Source organism: Thamnophis elegans, chromosome 2 (assembly GCF_009769535.1).
Source record: "Thamnophis elegans isolate rThaEle1 chromosome 2, rThaEle1.pri, whole genome shotgun sequence".
Classification (NCBI taxonomy): Eukaryota; Metazoa; Chordata; class Lepidosauria; order Squamata; family Colubridae; genus Thamnophis; species Thamnophis elegans.
Genome location: NC_045542.1, coordinates 36,192,838 through 36,211,610, shown reverse-complemented (window position 1 = coordinate 36,211,610; position 18,773 = coordinate 36,192,838). Strand labels below are relative to the sequence as shown.

The 18,773-nt window shown below is 44.7% G+C and overlaps 1 protein-coding gene across 1 annotated transcript in view; it reads right to left on the bottom strand.

The window, feature by feature from the left end:
- The window catches only part of SARNP (SAP domain containing ribonucleoprotein), a 76,663-nt gene that overhangs the window by 40,656 nt on the left and 17,234 nt on the right, over window positions 1-18,773 (bottom strand). Inside the window, exons 5-6 of the mRNA XM_032210213.1 lie at window positions 16,754-16,805; window positions 1,613-1,686 (exon numbers count right to left, since the gene is read on the bottom strand). Coding sequence (XP_032066104.1) covers window positions 1,613-1,686; window positions 16,754-16,805 — 126 coding nt within the window. The remainder of the gene's footprint in view (window positions 1-1,612; window positions 1,687-16,753; window positions 16,806-18,773) is intronic.

The following is an 18,773-nucleotide window of genomic DNA, read 5'->3' as shown; positions in this document are numbered from 1 at the left end:
AAAAAAGGGCCAATTTTCACAAAAAATGGGCAATTATTTGCTCACACCCCCCCCTCCCGCGCCTGCAGGAGCACTTTGCAGGCCTCTCAAACTCTCTGCATGCCCTGTTTTTCACAAAAAATGAGGCCTGCAGAGGGTTTCGGAGGCCTGCAGAGTGCAAAAACTTTAAAAAAAAATTTTACCTCTTCAAAATCTTGGTGCATCTTATACTCTAAAAATATGGTAATTTGAAAATAGAGCAAAGCCCTTCCTGGCATATAAAACTGGTCTTGATCAGAAGAGTAAGAAAAAGTGAATACAGGTTCCATCTTTACTATTTAAAATATCTCTACCAACTGAATGAATAGCCTACAACAATGATGGCGAAACGTTTTCACCTCAGGTGCCAAAAGTATGTCCGTGCACAGTATTGCGCCTGCTTGCATGTCCACCCCCATAATTAAATGCCTGTGCCATGACCCCTGTGCACGTGACAGCCCCCTCCACTGCCCTGCGCATGTGCGCATGGCTTCCTTTGGGAACCGACTTCTAGGTTGCCAGCTGATTTTTGGGCGTTCTTCTCCCTCTGGAGATTCCCTGAAGCCTCCGGAGGGCAAAAAATAGCCCAACACTCAAACCAGAAGTCCGTTCCCGAACTTACGGTTTGCACATTGGGCGGTTTTTTGTCTCCGCGAGCTGACAGGGCAATGTCTCGCATGCCCTCAGAAATGGCTCCATGTGCTACATGTGCCATAGGTTCGCCATCACGGGCCTACAATATACTTAGAAAACTATATCTTGCTTTTTCATTCATTTTACTGATAGAATCCTTAAAATTCTTTGTATATCTCAAAATCCAGGACATTTAAGATATATAATGCATGCTATCCTGTCAGGTGGAGACAGAATAAGGTAAACTTTCAATACTAAATATTTGTTTCGATTTTAATTTTTTGCAATCTTTCATCTTTGGCACTGATAACAGCACAAATCAAAGTATAGAATATTATATAATCCACAAAAAAGAATTTTAGTAATTTAGTAATACTTTAACATTTGTTAGAAATTAAAGCTGCACTTCAGTGCAGCGTACTGTTGCTACATTTTAAAGTAATTTGGCTTTTTTTTTTTTTTTTTAAGAAACGCTTCCTGCACTGAATAACAATGAGAGAAATACCTACTCTGTCTCATCTACATCTTCCATAATACTCTTCTGGACACCTCATGTTGTGTTTCATTTTTACTTAATTAATAAACCCATTTCTTAATTAGATGTGAAAGTCTGGCTCAAATTCACATCATTCCCAGATCACATAGCAAGTAATCAGTAACTGGAATTAAGAGCCCAGAATAACCAGACACTATAGGCTTAAACTCCCTACTCCTAATAAAAGGATCAGAACCAATAATTTCAAAAGTTGTTCATTGGAAAGGAAAATGTTATTTATGAGACGTTTCGATATTACACAAGTATCCCTTCAATATAATAGGTATCCACAATTCAAATTCCAGAAGTTCTTAGTTGAAGTTACCCCAATTAAGAGGGTAATAGTTAGAGGATGCACCCAGAATACACTTCTATTTGTATGACTAAACAGCTGTAGGAAACTATAATAATCAAATATACACTTACCGAGCTGCTCGTGCAGCTTTCTTACTTTCCAAGCTCACAGGAACATTGAACCTTTCTGCTCGCTTCTGCATTCTCTAAGATTAAAAATAAAATACACACAATGTAACATAGCCAACACAGAAATGCATTTAATTTTGTTGCTTATTTAGTGCATTTTGGTACATTTCAAATTTTCATTACTAGTGCTGTCTTGGCTATTCTGAGTTTTGGAAAACAAGATGTAATAGAAGCAGTAAAGGAGGATGTACTATTTACATACATTTTTCTGAAAGGCTGAATATTATTTAACTATGATACTACCACACCTACCTGGGCTTAGGTATTAAATCAATTAAACTGAAAAGTAATTAAATGGTGAATGCAGCAAATTCCTGGTTTGGCCCAATTCAAACAGATTATCTCTTACATGTTTACAGCAAAAGAGACAACACTAGTAGATAAAGGGCAAGAAGCAAACCCGAAGTAGATGCCAGGAAGGGTGAGGCTTGCCCTTTGAAAATATAAATACAATTCCTCATTTTTTACTTTGAGAGAATGGTCAGCAGATTCTAACAGTGAAGAAGTCTAACTGTTTCAGAAAAGCTGAAAGGCAAGGTAGAAAGCAGAATAAACTAACATTGAAGGGAAGCATGAAGTTCAAGAAATTCCATCAGAAGAATCTGTTCAATCCAATGGTTTTGTCAGAAGCCTAAAACATACGTCAGAAAATGACAAGCAAAACAACATGCATCAGGCTGAACAAAAGGGATGGAGTTTATATTAGATTTGTCAATTTAAGGCAGAGAACCCATGAATAAAAACATTCTAAGGTCCTGCCCTCCCCCACTTTTAAGGGGGAAGGTGGGTTATTCTTTGATATAATGGGAAAATTACAATTGAAGCTAAGAATGAAGAATCATCAACAAATCCTCCAGGCAACCTGACCATAACATGCAGAAATTAGGAGCAGCAAAATGGAGGCTTGCTTGGAATTTTTTTCTTTCTTATCAGTAGACAAAACTATTACTTTGACTAGAAAGTAATAACTAACTCCGTGAATTGGATCCAGTAGAAAACTAATACCCAAGACAGTGTGCATAGCAGAGGTGTTACATGTGCCACTCTAGGGATGCCCAAAACTGCTTGTGCCAGTGTATTCTGCACCAGTTGCACTTTCCAGATACTCTTCAATATAGAGCTCATTGAATGGTCCATCTGAAAAATGCACATGGATGACTGAAAGAACAGCTTGTCGATCCAGAAAGGGGAGTAACTAGTGCACAAGCCAAAGTTGAGTAAAAGCTCTCCTAGCCACAATTGCCACCTGCTCCTCAAGCAGAAGTTGTGGATCTAGGAGGATTCTCCCAGATTATGGGTCAATGTTACCCCATCAACGACCAAAGATGGTAAACCCCAAAATACAGACAATCAACCTACTTATAGCTGCTTTGTCTTACCAGGATTAAGTTGAAACCTGTTGTCCCCCATCCAGGACCCCACAGCCTCCAAACACCAAGAAAGGACGCCCATAGCATTGCTTACTTCACTTGAAATGGAGCTCTACATCTGGGGATCATCTGCATACCTCATCCTATTGCAACAGATGATCTAACTTAGAGCCTTCTTGTAGATGTTAAAAAAGAGTGGAGATAGTACCAAATCTTATGGTATCCCTCAAAGCAGGGTTTGTGGGTTGGACCTCTTGCGCCCTATCACTGAGTGGAGCTGGTACAGGAGAGGTGTGAACCAGTGTAAAAATTGTGCCACCAACCCCCAGCTCCTGGAGTCAACCAAAAGGGTATCTTAGTCAATGGTATCAAATGCCACTGAAAGGTCAAGAACAGCCAGGATGGATGTACTACCCACATCCTGCTCCTGTTAGATGTATGTTTGTTTGTTTGTTTGTTGGATTTATATGACGCCCTTCTCCCAAAGGACTCAGGACGGTGTACAACATTAAAAAAAACACATATTACAAAAGTTTTAAAAAAAATTGGATAGAGTATCCAAAAACCCAATTAAGATTAACAATAACATTTAAAAAATTAGATTAAAATTAACAATAATCAATCATTTATTTTATTTTGTTCAGGCCAGGCCGGCTTGCTGGAAAAGCCAACTTTTTAGGGGCGTCGGAAGTATCAAAGGTTGGGGATTATACAAAGCTCCGGGGGCAGCTCATTCCAGAGGGAAGGCGCTCCCACAGAGAAGGCTCTTCCCCTGGGGGTCACTAGCCGATACTGTCTGGCCGACGGCACCCTGAAGAGGCCAACTTTGTGGGATCGTACTGGATGGTGGGAGGCTACCGGTGGCAGTAGGCGGTCTCGCAGGTATCCTGGGCCTAAGCCATGGAGTGCTTTAAAGGTCATAATTATTACCTTGAATCGCACCCGGATCATCTGCATACCAATAATACCTCATCCTATTGCAACAGATGATCTAACTTAGATCCTTCTTGTAGATGTTAAAAAAGAGTGGAGGCAACCAGTGCAGGCCGCCTAAAAGGAGCGTAACATGGGAGCACCTAGGTACCCCCATGATAACCCGCACAGCTGCATTCTGGACCAGTTGAAGCCTCCGGGTGCTCTTCAAGAGCAGCCCCATGTAGAGAGCTTTACAGTAATCCAGGCGAGAAAGGACGAGGGCATGAGTGACTGTGCACAGAGCATCCCGATCCAGGAAGGGGCGCAACTGACATACCAGGCGAACCTGGTAAAAGCCCCCCCTGGTCACGGCTGTCAGGTATTCTTCTAAACTAAGCCGCGTATCCAGGAGGACTCCCAGATTGCAGGCCCTCTCTAAGGGGGCTAAAATTTCTCCCCCTATCATCAAAGATGGAACATGATGCACAAATCAGGATGACGGAAACCACAGCCACTCAGTCTTGGAGGGATTGAGCTTGAGCCTGTTCCTCCCCATCCAGATCCACACAGCATCCAGGTATCGGGACAGAAATATCCCCTAAATCTAGATCATTCATCCACTGCCCAGAGACAAAAATCAGGTCGAGCGTGTGTCCTCCATTATGGGTGGGGTCTTGAATTAACTGAGTTAGGTCCATAGCCGTCATGAAAGCCATGAACTCCCGAGCTGACTCAGATGTCTCGCCAATGGAAGGCAGATTGAAATTCCCCAGGATCATAAGCCTGGGGAAATCAACCAATGTCATCCAAAAGTGTCACTAATGTTGTTTGCATCCTGTATCTGGGCTTGAAACCTGACTAGAAGAGGTCCACATTAATCTGTTTTATCCAGGATCCCCTGGAGCTACAGTGCAATCACCTCCTCCTCAGTCAGCACTCCTTCCCTTCTCTTCTCTTCCCGGTCTTGGAAATGTATATCAGGTTGGCAAGATCACAGATAAGCGCTGTTTTATTATTGACCAAGCTGGCATTAAGCAGTAGCAGTAGCCAAAAGCCAGGGCCTCAGTAGGCCTACTGACCAGGAGGTATATTACAGGAGGTAGGAATTTTCAGGATGCTTTGGATGGGAAGATCTCTCTTCAGATAAATAGTCCTAAAGATTTAAAAGGCTCCAAGTCATATAGAGCTTCTCAGGTTAAAATCAGCAACGTAGGCGGAAAAGGTGAAAATCTATATCTTCCAGAGTTTTTTGTAGCTGATGTCCCACCAAAAGGTCAAGAACTATCCAAAAGGGGAAAGTTGGAAATGGCTTAAAATGACTGAATGCAGGTCTGACTGTTTAAAGAAAGGAGTTACAGCCGTGTCTTTTTCAAAGACTGCAGCATCTCCTCCTTACATAATGAAGCATTCACCAGTTTCCACCATGACTGCTATACTCACTTCCTTGAGGGAAGGAAGAGATACAAATCTAATAAATAAAAGTTAACAGTCAGAAAACCTTTCTGCTTGTTTAAATATACCACATAATCAAGGTAGCAAAACTTGATGGACCAGAAAAATCAATCATTATTGACAGTTAATTATTGCCCTCAAAGCACTATACTAGCACTTGTTTCACTCTCTTCAACAACACTTCTATCAACAGACTCTTTTGAAGAGTCAACTTTTTATAGTACAAAATATCTGCATGCCAGCAACAGCATGTAAGTTGCTATGAAAAGCAGGAACATTTTCTTTCAACAAACTAACACAATAGTACTTCATTCTTGGGTCAAAGTTTCAATGCTATGTATGCAGCATAATATATTGTACACCCCAATCACAAAAGGATGATAAAATGACCATTGGCTTAACTGAAGGGTTGTTTTCTGGATGCTGCGAAGGAGAGTCGAAGCATGGGTTAAATACAACCAATCTGCCCAGGACTGAATTGAAACTTTAAGCCACGCCTCTGGTGCTGACTATTCTTCAGATTTTTCTCAATGAAGACGTGGAGATTGCGCGCTGAGAAGTTCAAGAACAAAGTCATACAAAGTCTGAGTCACATGTCCAGTTCAAAAGTCTGCAACAAAAGGTGGAGACAGACCCCAGGGTGGGGTTGGACTCTCCTTCGCAGCACCCAGAAAATGATCCTTCAGGTAAGCCAATGGTCATTTTCCTGGGTGCTGCTTAGAGAGTCCAAGCATGGGACATACCCAAACTAAATGTCACTAGGGTGGGAAGAAGAAGCCTCCAGGGTCTCTCCGCTTGCATGGATGCCCTGAAGAACTTGCCTCCCAAATGCCCCCTCCGCAGAAGCAAATTTGTCCAATTTGTCGTTCCGAACAAAAGGAGACAAGGAAGTCCAGGTCGCTGCCCTGCAAATCTCCTCAATCGGTGCCTGGGTGGCCCAGGCTGCCGTGGTGGCGCCGCTTCTGGTGGAATGTGCGGTGATATGGCGTGGCATCGGTGTGGATTGTAGAACGTGGGCCAAGGCAATACAGGCCTGCAACCAACGTCCGATGATAGAAGAGACCTTGTGGCCCTGAGAAGCAGGTTGAAAGGATACAAAAAGCGACTCGGAACATCGGAAGGCAGCTGTGCATTCAATGTATTTGCGTAATGTCCTGCGAACATCTAGCTTGTGCCATCTCTTTTCTTTAGGATGTTTGTGGTGCGGACAAAAATCTGGGAGGATGACCTCCTGGGCCCGGTGAAACCAGGAGTTGATCGGGGATAAATGCTGGATCCAAACGGAGAATCACCCTGTCAGGTTGAATTAGGCATAAGTCCTCTCGAATTGACAGGGCTGCCAATTCAGAAATTCGCCGAGCAGATATGATGGCGATCAAGAAGGCGGTTTTGAACGTCAGATGTCTAAGACTGGCGGACCGGAGTGGCTAATGAGGGCCCGTAAGACTACGTTGAGATCCCAGGACGGGTACCTGTGGACGACCGGGGGCCTTAACAAGTCCCTCCGGGAATAGGGCGGCATATAAATGCAATAAACCTTTAAACCTTTTAAACCTTTAAGTTGGTCACGCCCCGCAGGAAACTACGGATGATGGGGTGACGGATGAGGGACAAGTGTTTGTCCACTGCCAGAATTGTGGACAAGGCAGCTACCTGTCATCTGAGAGTATTAGGAGCCAGGCCTTGGTCAAGTCCATCCTGTAAATAGTTCAAAATTTGTGGAATCGTGGCTGCAGTCGCCTCAACGCCATGCGCTCTGTACCAGGTGTCGAAGGATTTCCAAGTGTCATCGTATATTCTGGTTGTAGAAGGCCACCTGGATGGTATGAATGACCTTGGTGGAAAGACTACCCAGACTTAGGAGGTCCCTCTCAAGTGCCACACAGCTACTTGTAACCACTGGGGCTCTGGATGTTGAAGCGCCCCCTGGCTGAGAGAGACCTCATGTTGGGGAATCCACCACGGTGGATTGACGGAGAGACTCACCAGGTTCTTCTGGGCCGACAGGATCTTCCGAATCATCCTGGGAAGAAGAGGTAATGGGGGGAATGCGTACAGCAGTCCCAATGGTCATAGACAGTGAAGAGCATTGACCCCCTCGGCTAGCGGGGTGGAAAACCTTGTGAAGAATCTGGGAAGGTGTGTGTTCTCCGGGGTAGCGAACAGGTCGACTAGAGGATGGCCGAACCTCAGACACAATTGATGAAACAGGTCCAGATGCAGGCACCACTCCGAGTGATCCCGGAGATGTGCTCCGCTTGTATTGAGCACAGGTGCTTTTCCACCCACCTTCCCAAGTGCTCGGTCTCCGCCATCAGGGATTTGGAACGAGTGCCTCTCTGGCGGTTTATGTGCGCCTTTGTGGCCACATTGTTCATTAGGATTCTCACATGGTGCCTCCTGATGCCGTCTTGGAAGTGAAGGAGGGCGAGTCTCACCGCTCTCAACTCTAACCAGTTGATGCTGTGTGACGCTTCGGACTCCGACCATCTGCCTTGCGCAATCTGGTTGTGGAAGTGAGCACAGCAGCCAAAGAGGCTGGCGTCCGTCGTGATAGTGAGACTGTTCGGTTCCTTGAAGAGGGTGCCCTTTTCCAGAGCAGGGGACAACCACCACTGGAAGACCGGAATCAGTTGTTGAGAGTTGCTCTGGTTGGCCCTCTGGTAGGGCAGGAGGAGCCATTGCAGATGTCGGGAATGAAGGCGTGCCCAAGGTACTATCGATAGGCATGAAATCATTTTTCCCAGGAGGGAAAGGACCCATTGGTCTGATGTGATCTGCTCCCATTAGGCATGGTCAGCTGTTAGATGCCCTCCTATGGGAGCCGTTTATTGATGGTCATTTCTATCGTCTGAAGAGTCTGGAACTGGACCCTCTGCGATAGGGACATTTGGAGAAGGACTGATGGCGGCCTCTGTCACGAAAGGGCTGATGGTCATGAGACCTATCCGTGCCCTGGTTAAAGGAACGTTGGAAGGAACCAGAGGTGGAAGACTGTTCCGTGTTCCAAAAGGGCTGCCTCCTGTGGGACTGGGGCCCCTTGCGGTCAGACTTCTTATTGACCGAAAGCATGATCTTCTTTTTGACCTTATTTTCAATGAGGACAGGATCAAGGGCCTCCCCAAACAACTTGCTGCCCTTGAAGGGGGCAAAAGCGAGCTTCCACTTGGAGTGCATATCCACGTTCCAATGTCTGAGTCATAAAAGGCGTCGAGTGGTGACATTAGAAGCTAGGGGTCGGGATGCAAATTTGGCAGCATTTAAGGTGGCATCAGCAGTGTACTCTGTGGCCACAATGATCTTGCTAACATCCTGCCTCAATTTGGTATCCCCGGCAAGAAGCTTAGCAAGAAGCTGCCTTAACCATAGTAGTGCTGCCCTGGACAGGAAGGACGCAGAAGCAGAAGTCTTAATGGCCCAAGCTGCCGCCTGATGAGTTTTATGGCAGGCATTTTCGGCCCTCTTGTCTTCCACCTTCAGCCCCTCTAATAGCTCAGGGGGGAGCCCTGATAAGGAAGTGAGTGCGGCCACTGGTGCATCCATGGGAGGCAGTTTCAGCAGGTCCTCCAGACTCACATCCACTGTGTACAACTTCTTATCATTACCACTGGGAGTAGCAAGGGTATCAGGCTGTGCCCATTGCTTTTGCACTACATTTAGAAATAATTTTGGAACTGGCACAATTTCCTGTATTGGTTCTGGCTCCTCAAAGAGTCACTCGCTGAGGTCCTCGGGAGCAACCAGGGCAGGGATGCTGGTACCCAAATGGGTCGAGGCTTTAGCCTTGTTCAAAATAGTCTTGAAATAAGCATGCTTAAGCAAGCCAGAAAAGGCAGGTTTGTCTGAAACAGCAGCCTCATCCCCGGAGACGTTGGGCTCAAAGCCCGGACTAATGTCCTCCTCCCAGTCCGAATCCTCACTAGACAGAGAGGATTGTGGAGACTGAGGTCACTGGGCCTGAGAAACCTCCTGAGCAGGCTCTGAGGCCAGGGCAGCTGGGTTTTGCGTGGGTGCTTGGCTCGCTGCAACATGCTGGCCTCTATCCCCTGAGAGATGGCCCTGGCAATGACATTCTGCATCTCTATGGATAGGTCTGGTTCCTGATCCTCCAGAGGGCATACCCTAGATGGGGGCTGAATAGCCGGTTGCTGGGGTGCAAAGGGATCCACCGGGACCAACTCTTCCTCAGGGTCGGAGGGGCATGCAAATAGATCGCCTCAGTCGGCCATTGAGGGCCCTGGAAAGCCCACCATGGCCATGGAAGCCGCAGAAGAAAATTCCTGGCCATCATCCTCACTTTCAGACATCACATTCCTTTGTCTAGGTTGGACCTCGGGTGGATGAACCCCAGAGGAAATGGCCTGGAAGACTGGGCCTGTTGTTGTTGGGCCTTGGAAAATTGTTTTTCCAAGGCCTTCTGGGGTCTCAGAGCGCCCTATCTAGGCCCGAACCTTGCTTGGTCCCCTGCCTGGAATAGGGCTTCCTTGCTCTAATTGCCTCCCTGGCTGCCTTGCCAGCTTGTCTGGTACAGGCCCGGCTGGTGGATGGGCCTGACTGTGGCTCCTCAGGGGCCTGTTCTGCCATGGCTGGGTGTGGGAATGCAAGGGCCAAATTTAGGACTTCCCCCCACTCACCACCTTACAGTTGGGAAGGTGCCTTAGCGCTCTAGCGAAGAGACACTGAAGACAGGGAAGGCAAGGCTCAGCAGTCCTTGATGGCAATGAGCAGATCAGTGCAAGCTCTGAAGCCCCCAGCACCCACGCAGGTCAAATGCTGTGGAGTGTGATCTCGTAGGGCCACAAGCCTCTGCCGCCCACTGCAGAGTTGCATTGGTTAATGAAGACAAAATCTGCCGGAATGACCGGTCAGGAAGGCTCCTGGCAGTGACCTGCAAGAGATAGGCCATCAGGCAGCTGCGGCAATTTTTGCAGCAAAAACTAGGTCAAACAAAATGGTGGCTGTCACTTTTGTCCTTCTCAAAATGGCCACCGCAATGTGCGACCTCCTTAAAATGGCCGCCCGCACTTGCTGGAGAGCCCTGAGGCTCCGCGCAAACCGCTGGCTCCCTTAGAAACACAGTCGGAAGCAGCAAAAGTTTCAGCAGGGAGAAAGATTGCAGCGGGATTGCTGCGATCGTGCTGGCATCAGCACTCCGACCCATGCGCTTCCACCAACAGCTGCCTGCAGTGTCACAGCGTCCAAGCGAGCCCAGGACACCAGAGAGGCTGAAAGTGGTGAATTCCAGGGAATTAGGGGGAAACAACTCACCAACTCACCTGCTCACAACGATCCAAGTAGAAGGAAAGGAAAAAAGGGGAAAAAATTTAAAAGGTGAAAGGAACAGAGAGTCCAAGCAATTTATAGGAATGAAGAGAAAGCGCATCCACTGGGCTGACTGAATTGAAAAATATCTGAAGAATAGTCAGCACCAGAGGCATGGCTTAAAAGTTTCAATTCAGTCCTGGGTAGATTGGCTGCATTTAACCCATGCTTGGAATCTCCAAGCAGCACTCAGAAAAAGACACAAGAGCAGACTTGCCATGACTAGAAAATGACTAGATTTAGATTTATTTTTAGATTTTAGATTTTATTTGTGATTTATAGGCCGCCCTTTTCCCTGAGGGGACTCAGGGCGGCTTACAATTCATGGGAGGGGGAGTGCAAGACAAAACATAAGACGATACGTGAATAAGAAAAAAAAATAAAGCAATAAAACACAACTTTCATTCAACATTCGGGTGGGGGCGAATTAGAATCTTATCCCCAGGCCTGACGGGATAGCCAGATCTTAAGGGCTGTGCAGAAGGTCTGGAGGGTGGTGAGGGTACGAATCTCCACGGGGAGATCGTTCCAAAGGGTCGGAGCTGCTACTGAGAAGGCTCTCCTCCGCGTAGTCGCCAGTCGGCACTGACTGGCGGATGGAACTCGGAGGAGGCCTAATCTGTGCGATCTAATAGGTCGAAGGGAGGTAATCGGCAGGAGGCGGTCTCTCAAGTACTCAAATCCACTACCATGGAGGGCTTTATGGATGGTAAGTAGCACCTTGAAGCGCACCCGGAGATTAACAGGTAGTCAGCGCAGCTCGCGGAGGATAGGTGTTATGTGGGTGAACCGCGGTGCGTCCACGATCACTCGCGCGGCCGCATTCTGTACTAGCTGAAGTCGCCGGATGCTCTTCAAGGGCAGCCCCATGTAGAGCACATTGCAGTATTGAGTTTGAGTTTGAGTTTATTAACATTTATAGGCCGCCCTTTTCCCTGAGGGGACTCAGGGCGGCTCACATAAAATCAGGAAGGGGAATACAAACAATAACGTAGACACACATAAGTAAAAATAATAGGCAACATTCATTCATCATTCGGGAGGGGCGGCTATCTTTGTCCCCAGGCCTGACGGGCTAGCCAGGTCTTAAGGGCTATGCGGAAGGCCTGGACGGTGGTGAGAGTACGAATCTCCACGGGGAGCTCGTTCCAAAGGGTCGGAGCTACTACTGAAAAGGCCCTCCTCCTTGTAGTTGCCAGCCGGCACTGGCTGGCAGATGGAATTCGGAGGAGGCCCAATCTATGAGATCTAATTGGTCGCAGGGAGGTAATTGGCAGAAGGCGGTCTCTCAAGTACGCAGATCCACTACCATGAAGGGCTTTATGGGTGACTAATAGCACCTTGAAGCGCACCCAGAGATCGACAGGTAGCCAGCGCAGCTCGCGGAGGATAGGTGTTATGTGGGTGAACCGAGGTGCACCCACAATCACTCGCGCGGCCGCGTTCTGGACTAGCTGAAGTCGCCGGATGCTCTTCAAGGGCAGCCCCATGTAGAGCACATTGCAGTATTCCAGCCTAGAGGTCACAAGGGCCCGAGTGACTGTTGTGAGAGCCTCTCGATTCAGGTAGGGTCGCAACTGGCGCACCAGGCGAACCTGGGCAAATGCCTCCCTGGTCACAGCCGTCAGGTGGTGGTAAAAGGATAGCTGTGGATCCAGGAGGACTCCCAAGTTGCGAACCCTCTCTGAGGGGTGTAAAATTTGACCCCCCAGCCTGAGTGATGGAATATTGGTCGAATCTTTGGGAGGGAAGCACAACAGCCACTCGGTCTTTTCTGGGTTGAGTACAAGCTTGTTAGCCCTCATCCAGTCCATAACGGCCTCAAGGCCTCGGTTCATCACGTCCACCGCTTCATTGAGTTGGCACGGGGCGGACAGATACAACTGGGTATCGTCCGCATATTGATGGTATCTTATCCCGTGCCTGCGGATGATCTCTCCCAGCGGTTTCATGCGCACCCGGAGATTAACAGGTAGCCAGCGCAGCTCGCGGAGGATAGGTGTTATGTGGGTGAACCGCGGTGCGCCCACGATCACTCGTGCGGCCGCATTCTGGACTAGCTGAAGTCGCCGGATGCTCTTCAAGGGCAGCCCCATGTAGAGCACATTGCAGTATTCCAGCCTAGAGATCACAAGGGCTCGAGTGACTGTTGTGAGGGCCTCCCGGTTCAGGTAGGATCGCAACTGGCGCACCAGGCGAACCTGGGCAAATGCCCCCCTGGTCACAGCCGATAAATGATGGTCAAAAGTCAGCTGTGGGTCCAGGAGGACTCCCAAGTTGCGAACCCTATCTGAGGGGTGTAAAATTTGACCCCCCAGCCTGAGCGATGGAACACTGGCCAAATTATTGGGAGGGAAACACAACAGCCACTCGGTCTTGTCTGGGTTGAGTACCAGTTTGCTAGCTCTCATCCAGTTCTTAACGGCCTCAAGACCCTGGTTCATCACGTCCACCGCTTCATTGAGTTGGCACGGGGCGGACAAGTACAACTGAGTGTCGTCCGCGTATTGGTGGTATTTTATCCCGTGCCTCCGAATGATCTCGCCCAGCGGTTTCATGTAGATGTTAAATAGTAGGGGGGATAAGACCGAACCCTGCGGCACCCCATATGTTAGGGGCCTCGGGGACGATCTGTGCCCCCCAACCAACACCGACTGCAACCTGTCCGAGAGGTAGGAGGAGAACCACTGCAAAACAGTGCCTCCCACCCCCACCTCCCGCAGTCGTCGCAGAAGGATACCATGGTCGATGGTATCGAAAGCCGCCGAGAGGTCAAGGAGAACCAGGATGGATGCATGGCCTCCATCCCTTTCTCTCCATAGATCATCGGTCAATGCGACCAAAGCGGTTTCTGTGCTGTAACCAGGTCTGAAGCCGGACTGGAAGGGGTCAAGATAGCTAGCTTCCTCCAAGGACCATTGAAGCTGGAAGGCCAAGACTAATGTTCTTCCTTTCCTATCTATACAAATCAAGCTATAGCTTAACTGGCATAAACATTATTTGAAATCAGGCACATAGCACTTTAATAAGAAAACATATGTACTGTTTAAAAATTAAAAGTTACAGTGTTTTTGAGGCACAGTGGCAGTGTTTAGAGTGCAGTACTGCAGACTACTTCTGCTTCTACTGCTGCAATTTGGTAGTTCGAATGCCACCAGGCTCAAGGTTGACTCAGCCTTCCATTCTTCCGAGGTGGGTAAAATGAGGATCCAGATTGTTGGGGGCAATAGGCTGACTCTGCAAACTGCTTAAGAAAAGGCTGTAAAGCATTGTGAAGCAGTATATAAATCTAAGTTCTATTGCTAAGTTTACACAAGAATGAGCAAGAATATGATTGCACAGTCAAGAAAAAGTGCGGAAATCTATGATAAATTCAGAAAAGAATGTTAGAACAACAAATGTTCAAGAGACTTATAAAGCTCATTCAAACAAAATGGAAAGCCATAGTTTCTTGTTATGTGAGTTGTATGGTGACCCTTTATCTCACATATTTTAAAAAAAGAAACACTCTCTCCATAGCCTACTTTATATACAACCCCAAAATAATCTTTTCAATCCTAGTTCACTGAAGGCCATTAGGAGTTATAAGAAATATCAAACAAATAATTTATCCCTGGGCAAGTAGTCTAACTTTATATTCCTTCTTTTTGCTCTGCACAATCTTGACTTTTAAATCATTATTGTGTCATCACAGGATTTTATCTTTTATCACTCTTTGACTTTTAGGAATTCTTAAAGATTTTACCAGCTTACTTTGTAAACCCCATAAGAAACAGTCTGGGATTTCTTGTCAGAGCTGTTCCATGTCCAGATACTTTTTCTTGATTCATCTTTTGTAGTCCCATTTTGGTAATGTCAATGTTGTAATCTGCCTTGAAATTCTACAATGTCTGTGTCATTTCTCATCATCTTCTGAAAACTAATTCATTGAAATATGTATCCTTTCTGAGATATTGGTTATTAATATTTTAGATGTTTTTTTTAAAAAAAACTCTTAAAAATATAGAAATCTTAGTCGACTTAGCCATTTTAATTATTTTCTGCCCAATCCTTTAAATCCCTCATGTCTATTTGCAAACTTTATCAAGCCTTGATTCTTAACTAGGTTCATTTCAGTCATTTTATATGAATTTATTTTAGCAAATTTCTCTGGTCTCCTTTTTTAACCACCTCCCCTTTTTTGCCAATTTGCCAAGTCTCCATTTAAAACTTATCGGGTGTCAAATTAAGTTTGCCATTTTGAAGTTTTCTAATATCCATAAATGGTTAAACTTAACATTTCTAAATGTGATTAGAAAATGAGTTAAGTTTGCTTCATGTCCTTATGAAAGTTCCTGCCGCTGCTGACAGCAAAGAGCTCCCGGCACTCAAGCCCACAGGAGACCCTTGTTTTAAGGTCTCCTTGTGAGGGGCTACCAATTAGAGAACCAATGGGCAATCTTTCTTTTTTTATTATTATTTTTCTTCTACAACACCTTACAGTCATTATATCAATATTATGTCATCATACCTGTACATGTAAATATTATTTCGCTTCTATGTTTATAAACCTTTATACACAGTTCTCTCTCTCTCTCTCTCTGTGTGTATATATTGTTTTCAGCTTAATTAATTTTATTCTTGTTTTGCAGTTATTCGTACCAATTATTCCAAATTTCATAATATTCCAACACTTCTTTGTCTTTTAATTTTAGTGTTAATTTGTCCATCTCTGTACAATCCAAAAAAATTTGTATCACTAATTCGTCCAAGGGGATACATCATCTATCGGCTGTGACCAGGGGGGCCTTTGTCCAGGTTCGTCTGGTGCACCAATTGCGGCCCTATTTGGATCGGGAGGCACTTCAAATGGTTACTCACGCCCTTGTCACCTCAAGGCTGGATTATTGCAATGCGCTCTACATGGGGCTACCCTTGAAAAGCGTTTGGAGACTGCAGTTAGTCCAGAATGCGGACGCGCGAGCAATATTGGGTGCACCGAGGTATACCCACGTTACACCTGTCCTCCGCGAGATGGTGTTGGTTATTACCTTTAAAGCCCTACATGGCTCAGAACCAGCGTATTTGCGAGACTGCCTACTGCCACATACCTCCCAGCGGCCAGTAAGATCCCATAGATTGGGCCTCCTTCAGATGCCATCAGCCAGATAGTGTCGGCTGGCGGGCCCCCGGAGGACAGCCTTCTCTGTGGCTGCTCCGACTCTTTGGAATCAGCTACCCCAGAGATCCGGACCATACCCACTCTCATGGCCTTCAGGAAAGCTGTAAAAATCTGGCTGTTCCGGCAGGCCTGGGGCTGTTGACCTCACTGTTGAGGTCCAGCCCCGATTAGAATGAATGTATGTGGTGTTGTGATTTTAAACCGTTTTTTTTCCTCTCTTTTTTCTCTTTTTTGTAAGCCGCCCGGAGTCCTTCAGGATTGGGCGGCATATAAATTTTATAAATAAATAAATAAATATTATTTTGTTTCCAGCAAATGCTATTCTAGCTGTGGTCAGCCGATGTCTTAATATGTACTTAATTTATTTACACTTTCAGCAGGTCGGATTCATGTTTGGGTACATTTTAGCCAATCTCGTTGGTGGTAAATGCCAATGATAAAACATTTTATACATATTTTCTTTGAGTGCTACTGATCGTGTTAGTTTATAATTTGTGTTCCAAATTCTTTCCCCATCCACTAATCTATATTGTGTCCAATCTTTCAATTTCTCCTTCTCCAGAGAGATTTGAAGAACTAATCTACCAACTAGTCTTTTATTCTTCACAGCAGTCTTCATTTCCTTTTTATTTGTGGAGACATCTTCAGTCAGTTTTGACTCATACTGGAAGCCAATATATGTGAACTATTCTCAACCTAATATTATAAGATAAGCAACATACTAGAATTTTTTTTTTAAAAAATCCCTAAGTCTGTTACACTCTAAACCACCAGCCAAATCTCAGCTATAAAAAATATGGTTTGGATAGAAAACATTTCCCATATTTGGATGCTGTATCTATAAACTGCAACAAGGCAACTTACCTCCATTTGAGGAATTTCTGAGGTAATTTTCACCACCTTTTTTTCTGCACTTCTAAATAAAAGCAAAACAGATTGATCAGAATGCAAGATATACTTTCCTTTCATAAACAAAAGTAAATTCAGTTTGATGGACATAAAATATATATTACTGAATAATGAATGCTTACTGGTTTGAGATGCACAGCAAGCCATGGACATTGAAAGGCCCTCACTTTGGGATGTGTAGAATACCATGTTTGATCTATTACTAAGTCAAGGCTATTTCCTGCTTGTGGCTATTATGAAACACAATATGATCATACTTCAAGCTACATGGCGTTGTTGTGCAGTGCTTAGAATGCAGTATGGTAGGATAACTCTGCCCACAGGCTGGAGTTCAATTCTGACAGCTCAAGGTTGACTCGGCCTTCCATACTTCTGAGGTTGGTAAAATGAGGACCCAGATTGTTGGGGGCAATATGCTGACTCTGTAAACCGCTCAGAGCGTGCTGTAAAGCACTATGGAGTGGTATAGAAGTCTAAATGCTATTGCTATTTGAATATGTTTTGTCTTTCTCATAATTAAAACTTCAACAGGATGCAAGCAAGATACATAAGAACTGCAAATCCAAAGATTCTCAACCACAGTGGTCGAAAAGAGTGGAATTTTGGGGACGCAGTCATATCTAGACAATATCAAGTTGAGAAAGGTTACCATAGGTGTTACAAATATACCACAAGCTTCTGAAATCTAATTAAGGATAACTAGCTGTCGCCAAAGATATTTTGTTGGTAATCTTACCTTCCTACAATTATTTATCTTAATTTTTCTCTGATAATAAAATGAAAATAATATTACACCTATTTTATAGCTGGCAACCTTGCTTTGTCCTTGCTTTGGTACATTGGGAAATTAGGAGAATATTGTCTTTCCTCTCAGAGGAAAGACAATCTTAAAAGTCTCTTCCAGTCAGAGAAGCTGCCCTGCCATCAGTATCTGAATCTAGAGAAACCCTTAAATATTTTTTAGTTCTACAGCTACAGTAACAGCGGAGGATCTTTTAATTGGGCTTCTCCAGAGAATGAAGAGCTACACATATTATAGATTGGCTACCTTTAGCTTGTTGCTGGGACAACATCCTCATTGTTAGAGCAAGGGGGAATTTCAGACAATAAATTACATTTTGCGCTGTCCATGGTGCTGGATTTATGTCTATTACACAACTTTTTATCAACTAGCATAAGGACTCCATTTAATGTCCTTATTTGCCCAAATTCCATTTACTTAAAAACATCACTTAATTAGACTTAAATGATTCTACATGGACTGCCTTTTCTGTGTGGTTATATTCCTCTGAAGCATTACTAGTGTTATCTATAAATCTTGAGTAAGTACACAACATTCAAAGAGACTTCTATCTATAAATAATTTACTCCGCAAAACCCCAAAACCCTTCAAGCTCTGTCTTGGAACAATTGTTCCCTAAACCTTACTTAAGGATCATTTATAAAAACATCATGTTAAACTTTACAAATTAGAATATTACCACAAAATAATGTTCAATTGGTAAATGTTAGCAATCCTAGACGAATTATTAAAATACTTCAGGTGGTAACATCAACTTATTAAGGAGAGGTATGGTACTTTACATTAACAAAAAAGTTTATACAGTTGTAAGGGCAGAATATATTTAATTGCCATTTTGATGGTTAATTTTTTTTCATACGATAAAAATTTAGTAAAATGGGTAAAATATATATAGAAACATAATTTGAAGGCAATCTTATGCTAATTCAAAAAAGTTATTAAATTTAGACTTTATGCTAAAATATTTTTTCTCAGTTTCCATGTTTAACAAAGATAGATGAGAGAATGATATGGATGTGAGAAATAATATACTCCATAAGGCAATATGAGTTTTGGGAATAGCAACAGCACAAAAAGAAATTTCCCTTAACAAAGTGTATGAGCAAAGGATCAAATATGAGGCTTGATTTTAACTCTCTAATCATATGGGTGATAGCTGTTGTATTTTAGTTA